Raw genomic sequence first — 25,394 nt, forward strand, 5'->3', positions numbered from 1 at the left:
GTGCTCACTGCCCACAAAATGAGGTGGAAACTGAGCTGCACTTCCTAACCTCCTGCCCAATGTATGACCATATTAGAGAGACATATTTCCCTCAGATTACACAGATCCACAAAGAATTCGAAAACAAATCCAATTTTGAAAAACTCCCATATCTACTGGGTGAAATTCCACAGTGTGCCATCAGAGCAGCAAGATTTGTGACCTGTTGCCACGAGAAAAGGGCAACCACTGAGGAACAAACACCATTGTAAATACAACCCATATCTATGCTTATTTATTTTATCTTGTGTCCTTTACCATTTGTACCTTGTAAAAACACTGTATATATATATATATATAATATGACATTTGTAATGTCTTTATTGTTTTCAAACTTCTGTATGTGTGATGTCTACTGTTAATTTTTATTGTTTACCTTACTTGCTTTGGCAATGTTAACACATGTTTCCCATGCCAATAAAGCCCCTTGAATTGAAATTGAATTGAATTGGATGCCACCTTTCCAAAAAGTCTGTACGTCACATTTCTGCCCTGCTAGAGCTGCCCCGGTCAACTATATGTGCTGTTATTGTGAAGTGGAAATGTCTAGGAGCAACAATGGCTCAGCCGCAAAGTGGTAGGCCACACAAGCTCACAGAATGGGACCACTGAAGCATGTAGCGTGTAAAAATTGCCATCCTCGGCTGCAACACTCACTACCGAATTCCAAACTGACTCTGGAAGCAACGTCAGCACAAGAACTGTTCGTCTGGAGCATCATAAAATGGATTTCCATGGCCGAGCAGCCGTAAGCAAGCATAAGATCACCATACGCAATGCCTAGTGTCAGCTGGAGTGGTGTAAAGCTCACCACCATTGGACTCTGGAGCAGTGGAAACACGTTCCCTGGAGTGATTAATCACGATTCACCATCTGTCTGTGCGACAGACCAATCTGGGTTTGGCGGATCCCAGTAGAACACTACCTGCACCAATGCATAGTGTTAACCGTAAAGTTTGGTGGATGAGGAATAATGGTCTGGGTTTTTTTTTTCATGGTTTGGGCTAGGACCCTTAGTTCTAGTGAAGGGCAATCTTAACCCTCCAGCATACAATGACATTTTAGACTATTCTGTGCTTCCAACTTTGTGGCAACTGTTTGGGGAAGGCCCTTTCCTGTATCAGCATGACAATGCTACAATGCACAAAGCGAGGTCCATACAGAAATGGTTTGTTGAGATCGGTGTGGAAGAACTTGACTGGCCTACACAGTCCTGACCTCAACCCCATCAAACAAATTTGGGATGAATTGGAACCCCAAACATTAGTGCCTGACCTCACTAATGCTCTTGTGGCTGAATGGAAGAAAGTTCCCGCACCAATGTTCCAACATCTAGTGGAAAAGCCTTCCCAGAAGAGTGGGGGCTGTTATAGCAGCAAAGGGGGGGACCAACTTCATATTAATGCCCATGATTTTGAAATTAGATGTTCGATGAGCAGGGGTCCACATACTTTTGGTCATGTAGTGAATATGTTGAAAGATATCTGTAAAGACATTTTCTTCATTAATTGGGTTCAAAGAGTGCTATCAAAACCAAGATAAGCAAGTGGAAGAGTTAAGCAGTTCAACATTTTCAAAGAGTAAATGTGTGCTATTATTTTGTTCTTTCCTTGATGTTTCTCAGACAGGGGGAACAGATGAAGTTTACAAGGAGCAAAAGAGACATCAGGAGTTGGAAAACAACTACAAATTTGTATGGGGAGAGACCAGAAGAGGCCCAGTACACCAGTACTGCACCGGTCTCAGACGATGTGGAGTTATGAGCTCTGGGGAGATGTTTACTCGCATCGTGGGAACCAAGCACCTGTTGAGGCTAGGTGCGGGGAGTGTCCCTCGCCCTTGTCAGAACTCTGAACTCACTGCTAAGTCTCAGCTGCCCCTTGGGCCCCACTGGAAGCACCAGTGTCCACAAGTACACCTGTTCCCACACTTAGAAATGTGTTGTCCCTATCAGGCACCCTTATGTGCCTTGCACAAACCAATCCAAATGTCTCAGCTGTGGTGGTGTAATGGTGTCAGGTTTTGTTTTCTCTCCTCAATGTGATGGCTGAAAAGGGGCATTATTTCAATGTCTGTTGCTAGTTGGGTTGAGAGGAGGGTGGGAAAAACACAATGGACTTGGCAATATGCACCTGTGAAAATGTATCTAAGGCTTGGACTGAATGGGGTTTAACTTGACATTTCTACAGAAGTATGATGCCCTCTCCTTGTGTAGCCACACAGCAGTGCTTATAACTACGCCACTGTGTTTTTATCTGCTGCTCTACAGTGTGAGGAAATTATTGCCGGGAGTGATGCAATGGAGGAATTCACCTGGTATTTACACTTGGCGTCACAAAATGATACAGTATGTTTGCAAAAGGAGGGTTCTGTTCACCAGTTATATTTTATTGTTTAGTCATTCTACATTTATTGAAAAAGAATGCCGATTTGGAAACCTGAAAAAGAGTGAGAACCACATGCTGTTGTGGTTTAGAGGTTGAACCACAGTTTGAATATTTAAATGAGAACCAGTGTAATTTAGTGAAGCTTATACAACTCTTCAATTGTTCATTGTAGAATTGACATGCTTGATGAAACATTCATCATATTCCATATACATTTTGTAGCACTTTAAAAGTTGAGAAATGGTTCTGGAAAGTTGTACATTTTGTCAACTGTCATGAATGTTTAAAACTGTTATTTTATGTTTCAGATTTTTTTTGGTTTGATGCCATGTACAGCAAACCCAAAAATACTTATCCTATTTTCATTTGAGAAGTTATTTCTCAGAAATAGTTATTGGAGCTCAGCTGTTCCTGTCAACAAAATGTTGACAGGAACAGTCATGTTGACAGGAACTGCCGATTTTGCAGGTTTTCCTACTTACAAAGCATTTAGAGGTCTGTAATTTTTATCATAGGTACACTTCAACTGTGAGAGACGGAATCTAAAACAAAAATCCAGAAAATCACATTGTATGATTTTTAAGTAATTAATTTGCATTTTATTGCATGACAAGTATTTGATACATCAGAAAAGCAGAACTTAATATTTGGTACAGAAACCTGTGTTTACAGTTACAGAGATCATACGTTTCCTGTAGTTCTTGACCAGGTTTGCACACACTGCAGCAGGGATTTTGGCCCACTCCTCCATACAGGCCTTCTCCAGATCCTTCAGGTTTCGGGGCTGTCGCTGGGCAATACGGACTTTCAGATCCCTCCAAAGATGTTCTATTGTGTTCAGGTCTGGAGACTGTCTAGGTCACTCCAGGACCTTGAGATGCTTCTTACGGAGCCACTCCTTAGTTGCCCTGGCTGTGTGTTTCGGGTCGTTGTCATGCTGGAAGACCCAGCCACGACCCATCTTCAATACTCTTAGTGAGGGAAGGAGGTTGTTGGTCATGATCTCGCGATACATGGCCCCATCCATCCTCCCCTCAATACGGTGCAGTCGTCCTGTCCCCTTTGCAGAAAAGCATCCCCAAAGAATGATGTTTCCACGTCCATGCTTTACGGTTGGGTTGGTGTTCCTGGGGTTGTACTCATCCTTCTTCCTCCAAACACGGCGAGTGGAGTTTAGACCAAAAGCTCTATTTTTGTATCAGACCACATGACCTTCTCCCATTCCTACTCTGGATCATCCAGATGGTCATTGGCAAACTTCAGATGGGCCTAGACATGCGCTGGCTTGAGTAGGGGGACCTTGCGTGCGCTACAGGATTTTAATCCATGACGGCGTAGTGTGTTACTAATGGTTTTCTTTGAGACTGTCGTCCCAGCTCTCTTCAGGTCATTGACCAGGTCCTGCAGTGTAGTTCTGGGCTGATCCCTCACCTTCCTCATGATCATTGATGCCCCACGAGGTGAGATCTTGCATGGAGCCCCAGACCGAGGGGGATTGACCGTCATCTTGAACTTCTTCCATTTTCTAATAATTGCGCCAACAGTTGTTACCTTCTCATCAAGCTGCTTGCCTATTGTCCTGTAGCCCATCCCAGCCTTGTGCAGGTCTACAATTTTATCCCTAAAAGTGGCAGTAATAAAGCCTCTCTTGAAAAAGCCAAACCTTGACCCAGAAAATATAAAACACTAATCGGCCTATATCGAATCTTCCATTCCTCTCAAATTTTAGAAAAGGCTGTTGCGCAGCAACTCACTGCCTTCCTGAAGACAAACAATGTATACGAAATGCTTCAGTCTGGTTTTAGACCCCATCATAGCACTGAGACTGCACTTGTGAAGGTGGTAAATGACCTTTTAATGGCATCAGACCGAGGTTCTGCATCTGTCCTCGTGCTCCTAGACCTTAGTGCTGCTTTTGATACCATCGATCACCACATTCTTTTGGAGAGATTGGAAACCCAAATTGGTCTACACGGACAAGTTCTGGCCTGGTTTAGATCTTATCTGTCAGAAAGATATCAGTTTGTCTCTGTGAATGGTTTGTCCTCTGACAAATCAACTGTAAATTTCGGTGTCCGTCAAGGTCCCGTTTTAGGACCACTATTGTTTTCACTATATATTTTACCTCTTGGGGATGTCATTCGAAAACATAATGTTAACTTTCACTGCTATGCGGATGACACACAGCTGTACATTTCAATGAAACATGGTGAAGCCCCAAAATTGCCCTCGCTAGAAGCATGCGTTTCAGACATAAGGAAGTGGATGGCTACAAACTTTCTACTTTTAAACTCGGACAAAACAGTGATGCGATGCTCTACTTTCCGGCTACCCGGATAAAGCACTAAATAAACTTCAGTTAGTGCTAAATACGGCTGCTAGAATCCTGACTAGAACCAGAAAATGTGATCATATTACTCCAGTGCTAGCCTCCCTACACTGGCTTCCTGTCAAGGCAAGGACTGATTTCAAGGTTTTATTGCTAACCTACAAAGCATTACATGGGCTTGCTCCTACCTATCTCTCTGATTTGGTCCTGCCGTACATACCTACACGTACGCTATGGTCACAAGACGCAGGCCTCCTAATTGTCCCTAGAATTTCTAAGCAAACAGCTGGAGGCAGGGCTTTCTCCTGTAGAGCTCCATTTTTATGGAATGGTCTGCCTACCCATGTAAGAGACACAAACTCGGTCTCAATCTTTAAGTCTTTACTGAAGACTCATCTCTTCAGTGGGTCATATGATTGAGTGTAGTCTGGCCCAGGAGTGGGAAGGTGAACGGAAAGGCTCTGGAGCAACGAACCGCCCTTGCTGTCTCTGCCTGGCCGGTTCCCCTCTTTCCACTGGGATTCTCTGCCTCTAACTCTTACAGGGGCTGAGTCACTGGCTTACTGGGGCTCTTTCATACCATCCTGGGAGGGGTGCGTCACTTGAGTGGGTTGAGTCACCCCCCTTGGGTTGTGCCGTGGCGGAGATCTTTGTGGGCTATACTCGGCCATGTCTCAGGATGGTAAGTTGGTGGTTGAAGATATCCCTCTAGTGGTGTGGGGGCTGTGCTTTGGCAAAGTGGGTGGGGTTATATCCTTCCCGTTTGGCCCTGTCCGGGGGTGTCCTCGGATGGGGCCACAGTGTCTCCTGACCCCTCCTGTCTCAGCCTCCAGTATTTATGCTGCAGTAGATGGTGTCGGGGGGCTAGGGTCCGTTTGTTATATCTGGAGTACTTCTCCTGTCCTATTCGGTGTCCTGTGTGAATTTGAGTGTGCTCTCTAATTCTCTCTTTCCCTCGGAGGACCTGAGCCCTAGGACCATGCCTCAGGACTACCTAACATGACTCCTTGCTGTCCCCAGTCCACCTGGCCGTGCTGCTGCTCCAGTTTCAACTGTTCTGCCTTATTATTGGACCATGCTGGTCATTTATGAACATTTGATCACCTTGGCCATGTTCTGTTATAATCTCCACCCGGCACAGCCAGAAGAGGACTGGCCACCCCACATAGCCTGGTTCCTTTCTAGGTTTCGGCCTTTCTAGGGAGTTTTTCCTAGCCACCGTGCTTCTACACCGGTATTGCTTGCTGTTTGGGATTTTAGGCTGGGTTTCTGTCCCTCACTTTGAGATATCAGCTGATGTACGAAGGGCTATATAAATACATTTGATTTGATGTCCTTACACAGCTCTCTGGTCTTGGCCATTGTGGAGAGGTTGGAGTCTGTTTGAGTGTGTGGACAGGTGTCTTTTATACAGGTAACGAGTTCAAACAGATACAGGTAATGGGTGGAGAACAGGACAGCTTCTTAAAGAAAAACTAACAGGTCTGTGGGAGTCGGAATTCTTACTGGTTGGTAGGTGATTAAATACTTATGTCACGCAATAAAATGCAAATTAATTACTTAAAAATCATACAATGTGATTTTTTGGATTTTTGTTTTAGATTCCGTCTCTCACAGTTGAAGTGTACCTATGATAAAAATACAGACCTCCACATGCTTTGTGAGTAGGAAAACCTGCAAAATCGGCAATTTATCAAATACTTGTTCTCCCCACTGTAGGTAGTCCCAGTGATCAAACGCACAACCCTGGTGTTACACGCGCCATGCTCAAACTGAGCTAGAAAAATCTAAATAATTTAGCTTGAACATGTGAGGGGAAAATGTTTATATTTCGTTAAGATCATTATACACACACACTTCCTTGTTGGGGGGGGGGTGTTATTGAGTGAAGATATCAAACAGATTCAATTTTGTTCAATGTTAAATTCACCAAATTAACACCCTCCCTAAAAGTCTGAACTGCATTGTAAAATCTTTGTATATTCATACCTTGCCAATTTAAAATAAAGACCATTAGAAAATACTTGGGCAAGATATGCCATAGTGTTTATTGATGTTTTGAGGAATTCTCTCAGTAATTTCAAGTGATAGGCCTATATGAAGTTTGAGGAAACTACTTATTTTTCTGTCAACAACCCTAACACTTTTTCTACTATTTGTTAAAGTCAGTAGTTTGTGGAAGCTATTGTAACAGTATAATTTTAGACCGTCCCCTCGCCCATACCCGGGCGCGAACCAGGGTATCATCAACAACTGACACCCACGAAGCATCGTCACCCATCGCTCCACAAAAGCCACGGCACTTGCAGAGCAAGGGGAACTACTACTTCAAGGTCTCAGAGCAAATGACGTCACCGATTGAAAAGCTATTTAGCGCGCGCTTATTTACAAATTTACTGAAAGATTAGTGGAATCTGTGTGGGTAGCTGGAAAGGTAGGATGACTGACAGTGAAGGTGAACAGGTGGTCACGTGTCAGAGGAACGGATGAGACTGAGGCAGGAATTCCTTTAACCATAAAGTGGTATATGTACAGAGTAGTCTGTGCTGCATCACAAAGGAAACAAATAACATGTATCCAATCAAAGATCATATCATTCATTATTAACATAATTTAGGGAGTTCAACAGTCCAGTTCATTAAGAAGTCAATAGTAATCATCCGTGAGTCATTTCGGCTCGTAACTATTTTTCATAAATCATGAAAAAATACAAACAGTGAATGGTTATTCAATCTATAATCCCATTATCAAAGTCGATCACTTAGCAAACAATGACGTTTCTCATTTCACTCTTTCAATTGTTTTCATGTGTACATATAATTAATTGAAATACATATGAACCATATCGATTGCATTATTGGCCGATGAGGATCCGTAGGACCGTGATCATTGACAATTCACAATATGTTTGAAGCGTGCGCTCCAAGCCGCGCTCCGCGGTAATAACTATAAACAATAACTGATGGCCCATCTCCGGATCGCAACAGATAGTTCAGATGAAAGGTAACAGAGTCGTGGATTCATGGACGCACAAAACTTCTGGATCAGATGGAGTTAAGGAAGAGAAAGCAGCGAGATCAGGCGATGGCAATTTCCTCCTTTTATGGAGTTGAGATCTGTCGGACATTTCCACCTGACCTAATTAAAGCGCCCCTGGCCCAGCTGAGTAAATGGCAATGAATTAAAGGATTATTCCACGAACTCCATGGGCCTTTTCTACACTTACCTAGTAAAATAAATACAAAAAGTTGCTCATGGCAGCCTGCAGTTCCCCATTCGGCCTTCAACTTTAGTTATTCAATGAGAGGAGGCAGCACGGAGTTAGCCTGCAACGCTCCCCTTGCTCAGACGTTGCATGCATCAACCTATGGCTGTGTGCTACGTCAGCGACTGACAGACTGCTATAACATATGTGATTAGCTGATACTTAAAATACTTATCCAGGCGTTGTAAGATCTGGTATGCGTCAGTAATGTCTGGGCAGAGTATCGTTCCCTGACACCATTCGCATAGGAATGAATGATGTCACCTCATCGATGGCTTTGTCTAGTCATTGGGCTAGTTCGTTTTGAGTGGAGTTTATACAGTTTAGAGACCTTTACAGTTTAGAGAACAATTACATTGGTACGTAAAGTGTAATCTCCACTCACCCGGGGCATCGGGCCATGCAAAACGAACGTGCCTACTGTTTTTTGCTACAGCTCTAGCACCCGAATAAGTGCTCTGATGCCATCCAATGATTGGTTGTGCCTGCTCCGTGTACATGCAATGATCCAATAGAAACTTAACAGTATTTAAAGGGCGGGGACTAAGGCAAGACAAGGCAAAGGATTAAGCAGTCAATGACTTCAGATTCGTGTTGTGGGCCTGCGCATCAGAAGCTAATGTTGGCGTTTCCTGTAAGTGCAATACAGCCACCGTAAAGAAGCGTTTTACACCTCAATAAGATCATACTGCTTTTACATCGAAGTTGAGCCTGTGGCTAAGGTAGTTTATTTTGACATAATATGAAAGACACCGGATACTCTTAGAGAATCAGTATTGGTTTCGGATGACAGTTGGAATTGATGTCTCGTTTCGCTATTTCTAATCCATAGTTGGCTGGATGATACGGATGAAGTGAGATGCGGCTAGCTACCAAACCCACAGAGCTAGCTAAGTAAATAATATTCCAAGAGAAGACCGTTTTCATCCCTTCAACGCCAAGTGGTAACGTTATTTGTTTTTGACAAGATTGTGTTTTACTCGTAAGCAGATGGCTCCCTAACATGACACGCGCCACAGTTTCCCCACTTTTCAACTGGACCCAAGAGAGGGACTTTTCCGCAATGGTGTTCAAGTAACGTTAGTGGTAAGGGCCTCTAACCACCAATTTCTCTTGACATTTCCGCTAGACGTATTGTTAGTAGCCAACAGCCTGACCCTCCCACACTTTGTTTGTTAGTTAACAAAGTGTGACAAGGTCAGCTATGTAGCTAGCGTAGTTGTATTTTTATTTGAGATCACATCTAACATGTATTGGCTTGCTGTTTACATTATCATACATCTCGCTACAATGAAAGTAGTCAGCTAAATGAACTAATGATGAGTTCTCTCTACTCCAATAATGTACACACCATATACTAATCACCCACCCATTTCTTTGCATAGTGCCCAGCATAGATGGCATTCATTTGTACATGCCTGTCAAACAGTGGGGGGTTCCCAAACGTGCACCTAACATTACACAGCTGATTCAAATAATCAAAGTTTGATTAATTCATTATTTGAATCAGATGTGTAGTGCTAGGGCAAAAATCAAAATGTACACTCAAAATGTACACCCAGAGGGGGAAAGGACCGAGTTTGGGAAACCCAGCTCAAAGTTAACACGCCCTGCCTCTCTTGTTTGTCTTGACTCTTGAAATAGGGATTCAGCTTGAGGCACATTGTTTGAGTTCGTCATGAAGGCGCTGGGCTCGCGCTTTGCCTTCCTCATAGGCTTCCTGGTGGGGACCTGTACGCTCTATGTGTTCCTACGTCAGGTGTGGTTCGAGAGGACCTTCTCAACACGTTCTCAGCCCGATGGCCTGGAGAAGACAGCGGCTCAGCTACGTGAGCTGGAGGAGGACAGCAAGAACTGGAAGAAGGAGAGGTCGGCTCTCTTCAATCTCAACCACCCCCACCACAAAGGTACAGTGCCAGAAGGAGAGAGTAGTTTTAACAGCCAGGGGTTAACACTAAGCTTGTCATGATTGTATGTATCTTCTAATCTTGACAGATGTCAAATAGAGCCACTGAGCTGGTAACGTTACATACATTTATGGTTGAGATCTCAAATATAAATGCATTTATAAAGAGTCATGACTCATGTACTTATGTGCTTAGCACATCCTTATCTGTTAAGCATGTTAAGACTTCAGTTGAGGCTGTGAAGTGGATGGTAGTTCCTGGTTATCTGGTCAATCGGTTAACAGAAGCCACCTTTGGAACAAAGTGTTAGGGTTGGGTTGAAGAAGTAAATATGACCATGGGTTGCTTTACACATTTTACTACTGTATAGGCCTATGTTCTGTTTGTGCACTCTTCTAGAAACAACAGTGTGAATATGGTAATGTAAAATCGTGACTCAACACAATTTTACATATGTACATATTTACAATAGCCCAGGGCAATGTTAATTGTTATGCATTTGTCTTCTTAGAATAAACATTAGCAGTTTCATGTTCAGACATCATTCTACTGTTTATCTTCATACAGAGTGCAACAGTAACCTAATTGGTCATTAGATCATGCTGTGCCTTTAGGCGGTATTTCCATATATTCCTAAATACGCTTTAAATGGGGAAAAAGGCATTTATCATCCATGTTATTTAGAACAATGGGGTCTTTGTTTCTGAGCAGTTGGATCTGAAGACATGCAGACTGATGGATAATCAAGTGCAAAAAAGTAAATGCCCCCCCCCTTCAGGTGAGGACAGCCACATGGCAGACGAGCTGTACAAGAAGGTGCGCATCCTTTGCTGGGTGATGACAGGGCCTAACAACCTGCAGAAGAAGGCCCGTCACGTAAAGAACACCTGGAGCCGCCACTGTAACGTGGTGGTGTTCATGAGCTCTGTGGACGACCCTGACTTCCCCACTGTGGGGCTGGGCACCAAGGAAGGCCGCGACCAGCTCTACTGGAAGACCATCCGGGCCTTCCACTACGCCCTGGAGAACCATGGAGACGAGGCCGACTGGTTCCTTAAGGCTGACGACGACACCTATGTTGTCGTGGACAACCTGCGCTGGGTGCTGGCCAACCACACGCCAGAGGAGCCCATCTACTTTGGACGCAGGTTTAAGCCCTACACCAAGCAGGGCTACATGAGCGGCGGGGCAGGCTACGTGCTGAGCAAAGAGGCCCTTAAGAGGTTCGTGGATGGCTTTAAGACCAAGGTGTGCACTCACACCACCCACGTGGAGGACCTGGCCATGGGCCAGTGCATGGAGAAGGTGGGGGTGGTGGCCGGGGATGCAAGAGACACCGTCCTCAGGGAGACCTTCCACCCCTTTGTCCCTGAGCAGCACCTCACCTCCAAGTTCCCCAAGAGCTTCTGGTACTGGAGCTACTGCTACTACCCCATCTCAGAGGTAAGTACCTGGAGGCTGTTGTTGTGTTGAATAATAAGTTAGAGGCTTAAATGTGATTTAGTTCAATATTAGGCAATATGCATTTATTTGCAGTAACATTCGGACTTGCCATGTGTCCAGCAACTCCATGGATCTAAACCATTGGATATTGTAGCTCTAACACTCAAGAAGTCATAAACAGTTAGTTTAAAAAATCCCATAAAAAGACCTAAAACTACCATATTTACAATTGTACAGGAGCTCTCTGCCTAGGATTCCTCGTGGCGCCATGGCAACCATGGAACCCCAAAGTATAATAGAATGAAATAGCTATGAGGGAATAGAACGGGCTTAGATCCTATAACCCTGGAAATGTGACAGTAATGTGATGCAATAATTTCCATGGTAATGTAGAATGTTAAACTGATGTGGCTCATGCAATTGAATGCATTTTTTTTGTAATGTCAGTTGAATCAATAGATCACAGCACATATTTTACTTCCTGCATTGCTCCTATGGGTACACTCGTAATGGCCGCCAGTCCACCCATTATGCCATCATTGACTTGAATGGCGATGCCCGTTCTATTCATTTGATTTTAATGTAATTGTATTGCTTTTTATCCTGCACATTTTCTTGTGCATGTAAAGTTACTTTGGGTATGGTGAAAAGCACTTAAAATACAAATATATTATTTTTAAGGCAACGCATGCGGTCAGGAGTGAAGAAAATGTATGTGTGTGTATATGTTGTGCTATTTGAATGGTTATTATGGTAACTGTGGTCATTTGGCTGGCCAATTAGTCATCCAAAATTCCATGACGTCACAGCCCTAGTGGTAGACGTCATGGACTATTTACTGAATAGACCCAGCCTAGCACCAGATATGTCCTAGTGAAACCAGTTTTGCCAGTGCTGTTGCTATCCCTGCTAATGTGGCCAGTTAATAAGGTGGGTAAAGCCTTTTTAAGGCTATCATTCACCTTAGCTTTATCATGATACAAATATGAAAAGCAACTCCTGCTGAGTTGGGATTTGATATGGTTTAAAAAGCATCCAGTTGGGCCTCCCAAGGTGCTCTAAGGCACTGCATTGCACTGCGAGAGGCATCTCTACAGACCTGGGTTTGATCCCAGGCTGTATCACAACCAGCTGTCATCGGGAGTCCCATAGGGAGGTGCACAATTGTCCCAGCATTCTCCGGCTAAGGGGAGGGTTTGGCCGGGGGGGCTTAACTTAGCTCATTGCGCTCCAGCGACTCCTTGCGGAGGCCGGGCGCTTGCAGGCGGGCCTCGGTTGTCAGTTGAACGGTGCTTCCTCTGACACATTGGTGCGGCTGGTGTGCAAGTGTTAAGAAGTGCAGTTTGGCGGGTCATGTTTCGGAGGACACATAACTCGACCTTCACATCCAGAGCCTGTTGGGGAGTTGTTGCGATGAGACAAGATTCTAATTGGGGAGAAAAAGGGGTTAAAAAAATAAGTACAAAATAACTACCAGTTATTCCTTGCTTTGCCATGTGTAGGCTATTCATTGTCAGTAGGATCTGACTATGTGACTGGTTGCTTTAGTACTGTACCTGGTCTTCTGTACAGCATTTCATGAGATATCCTTATTGACCAAAACTGGAACAGGTTGAACGGGATGAGGGAAGGACAGGGGACTGATTGTGTTCCTAGATAAGTGTGTAATTTGAGGGTGTACAATCACTGCCCAGAGTGGGTGTGATGCTTTAGTGATGCAATTTCACTTTCTCATGTTATAAAATCCATTTTACTAAGACAAATTGTTTCTTCATGTTCTGGATTGTTCAGTGGGGTCTCTCTAACATTCATATTAAAACATTGGATTTCCTAACCTAATACATTCGATAATAAACACAGCGCTCTGTTGACAGAGCAGTGCTGCTTCCTGCAGAGACTGATTTTTTTGTTGTTGTGGTCATCTGTGAAGTTGTTTCCGCGGGTCGCAAAATTGAACCTGACAAGCAGAATTACACTTAACAAAAATATGTACGCAACATGTAAGGTGTTTGTCCCATATTTCATAAGATTCAATAAAGAGCTGAAAATTTTTCTATATGCCAAAAAAGCTTATTTCTCAAATTCTGTGAAGAAATTAGTTTATCGCTGTTAAAATCAAATTTGATTAGTCACATGCGCCAAATACAACGGGTGTAGACCTTACAGTGAAATGCTTAAATGTTTACTTACGAGCCCCCAACCAACAATGCAGGTAAAATAAAAATAGACGATAACAGATAAAAGTTACAAGTAGTTTAAAAGAGCAGCAGTAAAACAACAATAGTGACAGTATATACAGGGGGATACCGGTACAGAGTCCATGTATGTGGGCACCGGTTCGTTGAGGTAGTATGTACAGTTGAGTCGGATGTTTACATGCACCTTAGCCAAACACATTTAAACTCAGTTTTTCACAATTCCTGATATTTAATTCTAGTAAAAATTCTATGTCTTAGGTCAGTTAGGATCACCACTTTATTTTAAGAATGTGAAATGTCAGAATAATAGTAGTGATTTTCTTCAGCTTTTATTTCTTTTATCATATTCCCAGTGGGTTAGAAGTTTACATACACTCAATTAGTATTTGGTAGCATTGCCTTTAAATTGTTTAACTTGGATCAAACGTTTCGGTTAGCCTTCCACAAGCTTCCCACAATAAGTTGGGTGAATTTTGGCCCATTCTTCCTGACAGAGCTGGTGTAACTGAGTCAGGTTTGTAGGCCTCCTTGCTTGCACACGCTTTTTCAGTTCTGCCCACAAATGTTCTATCGGATTGAGGTCAGGGCTTTGAGATGGCCACTCCAATACCTTGACTTTGTTGTCCTTAAGCCAATTTGCCACAACTTTGGAAGTTTGCTTGGGGTCATTGTCTATTTGGAAGACACATTTGTGACCAAGCTTTAACTTCCTGACTGATGTCTTGAGATGTTGCTTCGGTATATCCACAGAATTTTACTCCCTCATGATGCCATCTCTTTGGTGAAGTGCACCAGCCCTCCTGCAGAAAAGCACCCCCACAACATGATGCTGCGACCCCCGTGCTTCACGGTTGGGATGATGTTCTTCGGCTTGCAAGCTTCCCCCTTTTTCCTCCAAACATAACGATGGTCATTATGGCCAAACAGTTCTATTTTTCTTTCATCAGACCAGAGAGCATCTCTCCAAAAAATACAATCTTTGTTGCGAACCGTAGTCTTGCTTTTTTTGTGGCGGTTTTGGAGCAGTGGCTTCTTCCTTGTAGAGCAGCCTTTCAGATTATGTCAATATAGGACTCGTTTTACTGTGGATATAGATACTTTTGTACCTGTTTCCTCCAGCATCTTCACAAGGTCCTTTGCTGCTGTTCTGGGATTGATTTGCACTTTTCGCACCAAAGTATCTTCATCTCTAGGAGACAGAACACGTCTCCTTCCTGAGCGGTATGATGGCTATGTGGTCCCATGGTGTTTATACTTGCATACTATTGTTTGTACAGGTGAACGTGGTACCTTCAGGCATTTGGAAATTGCTCCCAAGGATGAACCAGACTTGTGGTGGTCTTTAAAAAAAAGATATATATAATAATTCTGAGGTCTTGGCTGATTTTTCTTTTGATTTTCCCATGATGTGAAGCAACGAGGCACTGAGTTTGAAGGTAGCCCTTGAAATACATCCACAGGTACACCTCCAATTGACTCAAATGTTGTCAATCAGAACCTTCTAAAGCCATGACATCTTTTTCTGGAATTTTCCAAGCTGTTTAAAGGCAAAGTCAACTTGGTGTATGTAAACTTCTGACCCACTGGAATTGTGATAGTGTTGGGGTTCGTTTCCTTGTCAATCACTGGCTCATTGGTGAAATTAGCATTATGACTATCTTTAATTAAATAATTCAAAAACGTTTAATTCAATTACAGACAGAAGTTGGGCTAGTAACCGGAAGGTTGCAAGTTCAAATCCCCGAGCTGACAAGGTACAAATCTGCCGTTCTGCCCCTGAACAGGCAGTTAACCCACTGTTCCTAGGCAGTCATTGAAAACAAGAATTTGTTCTTAACTGACTTGCCTGGTTAAATAAAGGTAAAATAAAAAAGTTGACAACAGGAACATAAAACGTATGTTCTGCAAAATAGTCAAGTCCCAAGTTATTTTATTAAACCTGAAGTCCAGCCTTAGTGATGTCACTGCCTACATCATTACCTTCTACTCATGAGACCAAGCCCATGCATCCACAGCTACACTTTTAGATAACACTGAAACTCTGTTTGTGTAGAAGTTAAATGTCCACTCCCCAATTTTGATTTATAGTGGAATATATATCTTTTATCTTTTAGGCTCTTCTCACAGACACCCTGAACTCACACATTTCTCAGACAGTTTCTTTATAAGAGGCCTAGACTAGAAAATATTGTTCCACAGTAGTTAAAACTCAATGTGTGTATTTATATTGTTAATTTGTAGTCAAGGACCCTATATATGTAAGGCGGGACGGGTCTTATAACAAAGCAGAAATATGTTTTTAGAAATGTTTGCAAATGTATAAAATAAACTTTATTTTACATAAGTATTCAGATCCTTTGCTATGAGACTTGAAATTGAGCTTGGGTGCATCTTCTTTTGATCATCCTTGATATTTCTACAACTTGATTGGAGTCCACCTGTGGTAAATTCAAATGATTGGACATGATTTGGAAAGGCACACACATGTCTATGGTCCCACAGTTGACAGTGCATGTCAGAGCAAAAACCAAGCCAAGAGGTCAAAGGAATTGTCCATAAAGCTCCGAGACAGGATTGTGTCAAGGCACAGATCTGGGGAAGGGTACCAACGAAATGTCTGCAGCATTGAAGGTCCCCAAGGACACAGTGGCCTCCATCATTCTTCATTGGAAGAAGTTTGGAAACACCAAGAGTCTTCCTTGAGCTGGCTGCCCGGCCAAACTGAACAATCGGGGGAGAAGGGCCTTGGTCCGGCAGGTAACCAAGAACCCGTTGGTCACTCTGACAGAGTTCCATCTCTGCAGCACTCCACCAATCAGGCCTTTATGGTAGAGTGGCCAGATGGAAGCCACTCCTCAGTAAAAGGGAGAACAGCCTGCTTGGAGTTTGCCAACATTCACCTAAAGGACTCCCAGACCATGAGAAACAAGATTCTATGGTCTGATGAAACCAATACTGAACTCTTTGGCCTGAATGCCAAGTGTCCCGTCTGGAGGAGACCAGGCACCACTCATCACCTGGCCAGTACCATCCCTACAGGTGAGGGATGGTGGTGGCAGCTTTGGGGATGTTTTTCAGCTGCATGGACTAGGAGGCTAGTCAAGATAAATATATTTGCAAAAATGTCTAAATGCCTGTTTTTGCTTTGTCATTATGGGGTTTTGTGTGTATATTGAAGAGGGGGAGGGGACTATTTAGAATAAGGCTGTAACGTAACAAAATGTGAAGGGTTATGAATACTTTCCAAATATAGCTGTATTCCCAGCAGTGAATCCATAGAGTAGGCCTTAAGGTAATCTGTCAATTGAAATAAATGCATTATTTCATCTGTAACTCAGTAACAGCTTTTAACGTGTAGCATTTATATTTTTGTTCAGTTTAAATGTAAAATCGTTTGGAAAAATTAAAAGCTTGCGGTATGCTCTGACTTTTCAGAGACGCTTGTTTTTCTGAGAAATCTTTGGGGGGGGGACAGGAATTTCTCATTTAATATGAAAAGTATATACTAAAACATGAAAATGTCTTGTCTCAATCGCACAGCATCCAGCCTTGCTGACGCAATACTATTTTCCTGAATTTTTTTATTTTTTCTTATTTTTTTAAAATAAAAATGTATCTCTGGCCTACATGGATTTAGTCTCCTTAAACTTGGCCATTCTACAAGGGTAAAAACTCCAATAAATGTTGAACGAATTATGATAAAGACATGAGGTTTGGACCCTTTCTTAGCAGTATCTTAACAATTATTTTTATCCATTGGTCAAAAGATCCATTTTTGATTGAACACCCCATAATTTAGCTCCTTGCAGGGTCACACTGTTTTTGACTTACTGACATGATACGACTACTACATTTTAGTTTTACTACTAAACTGTTAGATGAATCATTGTCCCCTGTCCAGTTTGTTGTTGTAATGCTAAATTGAGCCTTGGGCCTCTCTCACTGTCTGTACCCCCCCCCCCCTTTTCCTTTCCCCATCCTGGCACTAACCCTGGTCTTCTGTACTGTCCCGTAGGGGCCAAATTGCTGCTCGGACCTGTCTGTGTCTTTCCACTATGTGGACGCGTCTCTCATGTACCTGTTGGAGTACTACGCCTACCACCTGCGTGCCTTTGGCTACAGGTACCGCTACCAGCCCCCGGCCCCCCTGGGCTACAAGAATGAGGCGTGGGACAGGTCAGAGGGTGGACACTCCAAAGAGCAGCCGGCCAACCAGAGGGGGCCACTGGCGAAGGTGGAGAGTCCGTCCAGGACAGACAGGAAACAGGAAGTGATGCCTCCTGCTGCAGCAGAGAAGGATCCACCTGCTGCTGCACAGGTTGACAAGCAGTAGCAGCCTTGTGTATCTGAGAGCGAGGTGTGTTAATGGTTGCTTTTGAGCGTGCATGTGTGCATATGCATCTGTATGGACGCACTTGCACACATTTTTACAGAGGTGAAAAGATTCAACTGTGGTGCCTCCCAAAGAAGTGTGCTGTTGTGAAGGATTGTGTCAGTGTTGAAGAATGTGTGACTGGCTGTTGGTTGGGTTGTTACTGGCACCAACCATCCCCTTTTTTTCTTTTTGTCCTTGTGTTTACCACACAGCCTCCATGTTGAAATGTCAACAGCCCTTCAATTTTTTAAGATCTTTAACATGATTGTTGTTTCAAATACCTCTTTTAATTCCTTCAGTTCTTGGACCACTCTTAAGGCATCGTCAAATAATTAAAGGATGACTTGGTGAGTGGTCCTGGGTCAATGTTCCTATAGGAGATTCCTACTGGACTGGTTCATCTTGCTACTCCCCACTAACCAGTTTGACCAGTCCTCACAGCCCTCGCTTGAACATTGAGCTGACTAGATGAACTAGATTTATCAGAAAGGATTTAGGATCAGCTTCCCCTACCCTAATCAACCTACGCTACTAGGAGTTGAAAATCAAACTTGGTCTTAGATTTGTGTTTTTATTTATACCTGTATAAAATATTGTCTGTATAAGAAGACCAGGTCTTTCAGACATACTGTTGAAGAGTGGTAACGAGAGAGAGGGTCACTTTAAACCTGGGAGACTCTCTCTCAATCAGCCCCAGTAGCTTGTGCCTTGTGAAGCATGATTGTGTGCAACGTTAGTTGCACATTTTGAAACTGCACTGTGACTAAAAACAAGACGGACATGTCGCTTGAACCTACCTGTGCATGTTCAGTTAGCCGATCTCTAGAGAACAGTTTTTGCACCCTGTTTGATTGGATAATATTGTGTTTATTTGTTTGATTTAAATATGTTATGGATAGGATGATTCAAGAGTTTTTAGGGGAGAGTTTTCTGGGAAATGACAATGTTTGGTGTGTGTGTGTGATGTCATTAACTGATGTCGGTGACTGAATTTGTTTTAATTTTTATGAGTCTTCATTGTATTATGATACCATATTCTTATTCTGTATGCTTTTAGTATATTATACTTTTTGAGCAAAGTGACTCATTGATCACCTCAAACCAAACTCACAGGGTGTCTTGTCTTTTCATCTTCAGTTCAAATGGGACTATAGCCCTGTATTTCACTGGTTGATGTCTGTTTTATAGACGTGTTAACTTAACATCCTGTACGTGGTGCTGTATATTGGTCAGACACCATTTATACAAACAGAGGGCCTGTATAGATGTATTGACATTTGTCACATGGCAGACGCCATTGTAACTTAAACAGTAAACCAAATCAGCATGTATGCTGTAAGATTTTATTCTGTATTTTAAACCTGTTTCAAACAAGAATGACTTGGAAGTATCCTCCTCACTTTCTTGTCCTATCTACTTCCTGTTCACCTTACGAGCCGTCATTTCACAACGCTGATCAAATAACTAAGTCCTGTTCTTTACTTCAGAGATCTTAGTCACCCAACTGGCATATGTCCTAGACTTTGAATAGCTCTGGAGCTGTCAAGTCTGAATGTACTTTATGGGGGGGGAAACGGTGCATGACGTTAGTCACATGCGTCAGTGTGAAAGGTGCGGGGCAGGTCTACTCCACTCCTTCAACCACAAAGGCATCAATCTTGTATAATGTCACCATTCATTGGGGCGGAGGGTAGCTTAGTGGTTTGAGCGTTGGGCCAGTAACCGAAAGGTCAAATCTGTCATTCTGCCCCTGAAGAAAGGCAGTTAACCTACTGTTCCCCGGTAGGCTGTCATTATAAATAAGAATTTGTTCTTAACTGTGTGTGTGTTGGTACAAGCAACCCAATCCTACAATCTGCTATATAGTTCACATTCCTGTAAAAGGGAACTGTGTGTATAGAACTGTATCTGTTTATGTTGGCAGTGACCATATGCTTGTGTCATAACCATACTTTGCAGTATGTTCTCAAAGGCATAATTTTACTCAGCTGTGTATGTCTAATCTCATCAGAGGCTGATTTTATTGACTGTGTGTGAAATGATATCTCAGACAGAGGTGCTCTAGGGGTTACCAAAGGCTGGTACGGTATATGACCCTTAATCTGATATAACTTAGACATGGTTGTAATACATTAGGTAACATATTGTAAAATATAGAATTAACATTACATTAGTTTGCAATATGTTACATGTATGTTTACAGAATCGTCCTCTCGTGGTGGTGAGAAATAAGCATAGTGGCATCACGGCAAGACTACGGTTTCTTAGTAAATCCTATTTAGAGGAACTCTGGATGAATGATGTGAATACAGTCCGGCGTAGTAGACGAAGCAGGACCCTACACACCGGGTGCAAATCTAAGCAGAGAGATGGTAAGTAGAAAAAATGGAGAACAAAACTGTGGTCAGATCTAGTAAGATGACAGAGCAGCACTAAGCAGTAGCACAACATTCCAGCTTGCACAGGGCTGATAACTGGTACAATCTTGGAGGCTTTCTGTTAGAGAATTCATTTATGAATATTCAATTCACTCCATATTAGACCATAATGGTCTCTAACATGTATATGGGTCTCGATCACTGAGATGACTTAAGTGTTGTTTTTGTAATGTTTGGTGTGGTCATTTCATGTAAAACTCCTTAGTGCCTCAGTCTCCCGTTCTTGATGAGAATTCCTCCTCTTGGCTGTGGGTATTCCTCTCCTCAGTGCTGAGGAATGGCTATCACCACGCACAGATCAACAAGATAAACAGGCTTAGTTATGAAACACGTTCCCCAGCGTTCAATAGTCATCTACTTTGGCATTTGGTAATTCCACAAAGTGTCACTGGAGGGCAAACTGTCTCCAGGTTTTGCTTTCCGTCTCTTCCCAGCAACTGCTCTGTGTAGTGTACAGTAGCTACCCACTGGGCCCAGACATCAGTTAAAGGTCTATTTTTGATTTACATTTGGTAGTCAACTAACCTGAATTCAATGTGAAATCAACAGAACAATTCATGTCATTGGATTTAGTTGGGTGAAAAAATACTTATGTTGATGACTTTAAAAAATCCAATCAGTTTTCTACGTTGATTCAATTACATTAAAGGTTTTTGTTGTTTATATGTAAAACTGGGTGAATCAGTGTTTTGCCCAGGGGGTAGTTACTCACCTGACCTGGAGCTCCTGTGACCCAGGAGGCCGAGAAAGACACCATCCATGTCTGCTACAGAAAAAGAGTTTGGTTCTTTAAAAACATAATTACATACAGTGGGACAAAAAAGTATTTAGTCAGCCACCAATTGTGCAAGTTCTCCCACTTAAAAAGATGAGAGGCCTGTAATTTTCATCATAGGTACACTTCAACTATGACAGACAAAATGAGGGGGAAAAAATCCAGAAAATCACGTAGGATTTTTTTATGAATTTATTTGCAAATTATGCCTTTTAAGTGGGAGAACTTGCACAATTGGTGGCTGACCAAATATTTTTTTGCCCCACTGTATGGAACATTTTCATCAAAAGGCGTTGCATAAAATTGTACTGTTTGTGGCCGTAGAACATTTACACCTAGAAATAAGATGATCACATATTACAGTATGTTACCACTGCACAATGCTACATATTAATTCATTTTCAGACGTTTTAGTCACAGACTTGCTGAATTAGATAAACCTACTGTCTATCGCACAAATAAAATGTTAAAAAGTTGATAACATTTCTAGATGGTGGGCACACGGTCATCCATAACATGTATACTGTGGAAGAACCTGCTACCGGTGACAGAATACAAAGGCTCTCTTTGGACCCTGGAATCCCAGACTCTTACCTTCACTTCTCCTACCCATCAGACCCACAAAGGTGTCATAGTCGATGTCGCTGTACCTCTTGGAATGAGTTAAATCACCGCTGAGGTAGTCTTGTCTGAACTGGGAGAGCAGATTGTTTGTATCATTAAAGAACTCAGATGATTTAGAATTATTTTGTGAAATTAATATACAGACCAGCTACTACATGAACCAGTTCAACTGTGAGGAAAGGGCAAAACCTCAGACATATCCATAGAAATTTAATACATATACTTAACACAAATATAAATGCAATATGTAAAGTGTTGGTTTCATGAGCTGAACTAAAGTATTCCTGAAAAGTCCCATAAATACAAAAAGCTGATTTCTCTCAAATTTTGTGTACACATTTGTTTGCATCCCTGTTCGTGAGTGTTTCTCCTTTGCCAAGATAATCCATCCACCTGACAGGTATGGCATATCAAGAAGCTGATTAAAGAGCATGATCATTACACAGGTGCACCTCATGCTGGGCACAATAAAAGTCTACTCTAAAATGTGCAGTTTTGTCACACAACACAATGCCACAGATGTCTCAAGTTGAGGGAGCGTGCAATTGGTATGCTGACTGCAGGAAGGTCCACCAGAACTGTTGGTAGAGAATTGAATGTTAATTTCTTTACCATAAGCCGCCTCCAATGTCGTTTTAGAGTATTTGGCAGTACGTCCAACCAGCCTAACAACCGCAGACCTGGTGCATGGTGTCACGTGGGCGAGCGGTTTTCTGATGTCAACGTTGTGAATGGTGGTGGTGGGGTTATGGTATAGGTATATGATATAGGTAAGCATAAAGTTGCATTTTATCGTTTGGCAATTTGAATGCACGAAAATACTGTGATGAGATCCTCAGGCCCATTTTTTTCAAGGGTGTCTGTAACCAACAGATGCATAAATGTATTCCCAGTCATGTGAAATCCATAGATTAGGGCCTAATTAATTAATTTGCATTGACTGATTTAATTATATGAACTGTAACTGTTTAATATAGACACTAGAGCAGTATATACCTGCAGTTTTGAGTTGTAGAATTCCTCTCCACAGTCTGACTCCATTGGACATGAGATGAGGATAACCAGTAAAGTCAAATGGCCAGTGCCCAGCTGTTTCCCATCATGCTGTCCAGGTGGAATACAGTGTAAACTGTAGGAGAAATGCCAACCATGAGAAACGGGATGCGTAAAATGTATCTTTTAATAGGCAAATATTTGTACTGGGACATTTTTTGTATTAATGTATGCATTTTGTAAAATGGACCCATTTTAAAATAAGTAATGGTAAAAAAAATAATCCAGACTTATATTTAGCAATTATTTCTCAACATGACATAATAGCTGAATTTATTATACAAAGTACGGGAAGTATTTTCCAAGCCCCCCCAATTATATTGCACTAATAAATACTGAGAGAAAAAAATCACATCACTGGATGCTATCAGATCACAGTATTCACTAAATATCAGAACACATTTATTGACGTTTGGCAACAAAAGACCTGAACAATCAATGCAATGTAGGCATATCTTACTTTTAGTCATATACATACAGTATTATGTATATAGTCTACTGCCGTGCTCTAGAACGTTTATTGCGTACACTTTGCCTGCTCACTCATTTAGACATATTTAATGCATGGGCATATATAGGCTATAGCTTAGTGACAGTTACTTGTAGACTAACAAAAAGGTCTAGAAGGAATGTCTATGTTTTGACAAGACATGAATTTGACTGTCTTTTTGACATGTAAAAAGAAATACAAAACGGTCAAATAATTACTGAAAGTAAAAGTTTTTTTTCTCAAGAATGTATGTTAATCAAAAATTCTTACCTTATTGATATTTGTTCAATCTTATGTTGATGACAGAGGACCTGATGCTTCCAACATGTAGCCCTCCTATGTTCTACAAGGACAATGAAATGTCCACTGCCTATCAAAATTCCACCACGATCTCTCTCCTAATATCTGCTCAATTATTATAGGTACAGGAGAGCACACATTTGCCAATCGGGGTTCAACCAGCTACTCTCTCTCCCACTCTCCCTCCCTCTCTCTCTCTCTCTCTCTCTCTCATCATACTTAGTAACAGGTGCATGACATTTGATTATAACCACAGCAATTAGCAATGCTCATGACCTTTTACCACAATGGTAGGCTACTGTTTGAATAACTAACAGTTAACTTGAGAATTACAGAAGTGAAAATTGCAATACGATTTTCCAGACCCATTACATTTTTTCAATTGCACTGGTAATGCTGTGGTTTACTGCATTCCATCAGTCCCAAGCCATTGCATTTACAGTACACTATATTCAATATCTGGATGTGTCAAGAGACATTGTTAAATTACACATTTAAAAGTGTCCATTTTTTGAACAGATGCTGTCAACCTAAACGTCTTTTTATGCATCCTGTATTATCCTCTCAGTAAATATCATACCTCTGAGTAAAAGTATTTTGTACCCAGAAATCATTCTAATTATGTTGATGTCAGTGGATGATGAATAAACATGATTGATGGGGTCAATATAGAGCCTTACAGGTACAATAGAGCTCACTGCATATATTTGCAGTCTCAAAATGAGTTGGTTAAGAATGCTGCTAGAAAATTATTGTTGAATTCTGTTCTCTTACTGTGTTCAGATAAGAGGGAGAGGTAGTGTGGGTTTGAGGGCACCGTTTTTTAAAATAAGAAACAATCTCAGCTTGATGAAATCAATATTTCAATCTTTTCATCAATGTTTATTCGGATTTGTCTCAACGAAGTGAAAGGGTGTCAATATTTTGAGTGCATGGCCCTGACATTTCCAGGCAAATGAGCAAATGATTGAATGGTGGGAGCAGTAATGACTCTAGCCTTCTGCAGTCTTGAGATGGAAGGAACCACTTTTGATCAGACCATTGAGGGCAGTTGATTGAACCATTGACTGTGGCAGCATGAGTCTCTCCAGTGTGCACCCAACTTTCCTCGCATTGAGAACAATGGTGCAGCTAACCATTCTAAAGCCTTGTGATTGTATGTCTGTTGAAATAACATTTTATCATCTTTATCACACTTCACATAAAGGTTTGATGAGTCTGTGTGTGCGTGGGGGGGAGGGGTGCGTCTTGTGGGTGGATGTGTCTGTGCTTCTGGTTCTGATGTCTCTGTCTCTATATGTGGCAGATATATTGGACAACGGGGTTGGGGGGGCGGGTTCATTGAAAACATTTGTCATTACTTATGAGTCATTGGGAACTGAGACTAACTTTTTCCTAATTATGTTTTGAACAAGACATATTGTTCAATGTTACTTATCAGTGCATTGTTGGATGATAATGCCTAAAAAGGCTGCCAACTACCTAAAGTATGTTGATAGACTACCTGCATGATACAGTGCCGTGTTGCATTTCCATTCTCACTGCTAAGTCTATTCAATTTTATATTTATGTAACAGTCACTCAGGCCCTAAGCGCATTAGTGTTTGACAAGAGTTTTATTACTTTAGAGGCGGCTGGAAATAATACCTGAATGACTTCTGCCGGGGGAGATGTGTTACCAACACGCTAAACAGCACGTGTGTGTAAATTGTCTTTGGAGATGGAGAGAGAAAGTACATGTTCCCTTTCTTTGTGAGTCTGGGAACCTGTA

The 25,394-nt window shown here is 42.0% G+C and overlaps 1 protein-coding gene across 3 annotated transcripts; it reads left to right on the forward strand.

Moving 5' to 3' along the window:
• Positions 1-8,583: 8,583 nt before the first annotated feature.
• Positions 8,584-19,053, forward strand: LOC135539985 (glycoprotein-N-acetylgalactosamine 3-beta-galactosyltransferase 1-B-like). 3 transcript variants are annotated; one of them, XM_064966266.1, is made up of 6 exons: positions 8,584-8,654; positions 8,853-8,914; positions 9,011-9,106; positions 9,665-9,927; positions 10,706-11,370; positions 17,584-19,053. In XM_064966266.1, the coding sequence occupies exons 4-6, from the start codon at positions 9,699-9,701 to the stop codon at positions 17,899-17,901; spliced, it is 1,212 nt and encodes a 403-aa protein (XP_064822338.1). In that variant the 5' UTR covers positions 8,584-8,654; positions 8,853-8,914; positions 9,011-9,106; positions 9,665-9,698; the 3' UTR covers positions 17,902-19,053. The 3 variants fall into 3 exon arrangements, with proteins under 3 accessions (XP_064822338.1, XP_064822337.1, XP_064822339.1); XM_064966265.1 differs by having other exon boundaries at positions 8,597-8,742; XM_064966267.1 differs by lacking the exon at positions 9,011-9,106 and having other exon boundaries at positions 8,597-8,964.
• Positions 19,054-25,394: the final 6,341 nt, after the last annotated feature.

This window comes from Oncorhynchus masou, chromosome 5 (assembly GCF_036934945.1).
Source record: "Oncorhynchus masou masou isolate Uvic2021 chromosome 5, UVic_Omas_1.1, whole genome shotgun sequence".
Classification (NCBI taxonomy): Eukaryota; Metazoa; Chordata; class Actinopteri; order Salmoniformes; family Salmonidae; genus Oncorhynchus; species Oncorhynchus masou.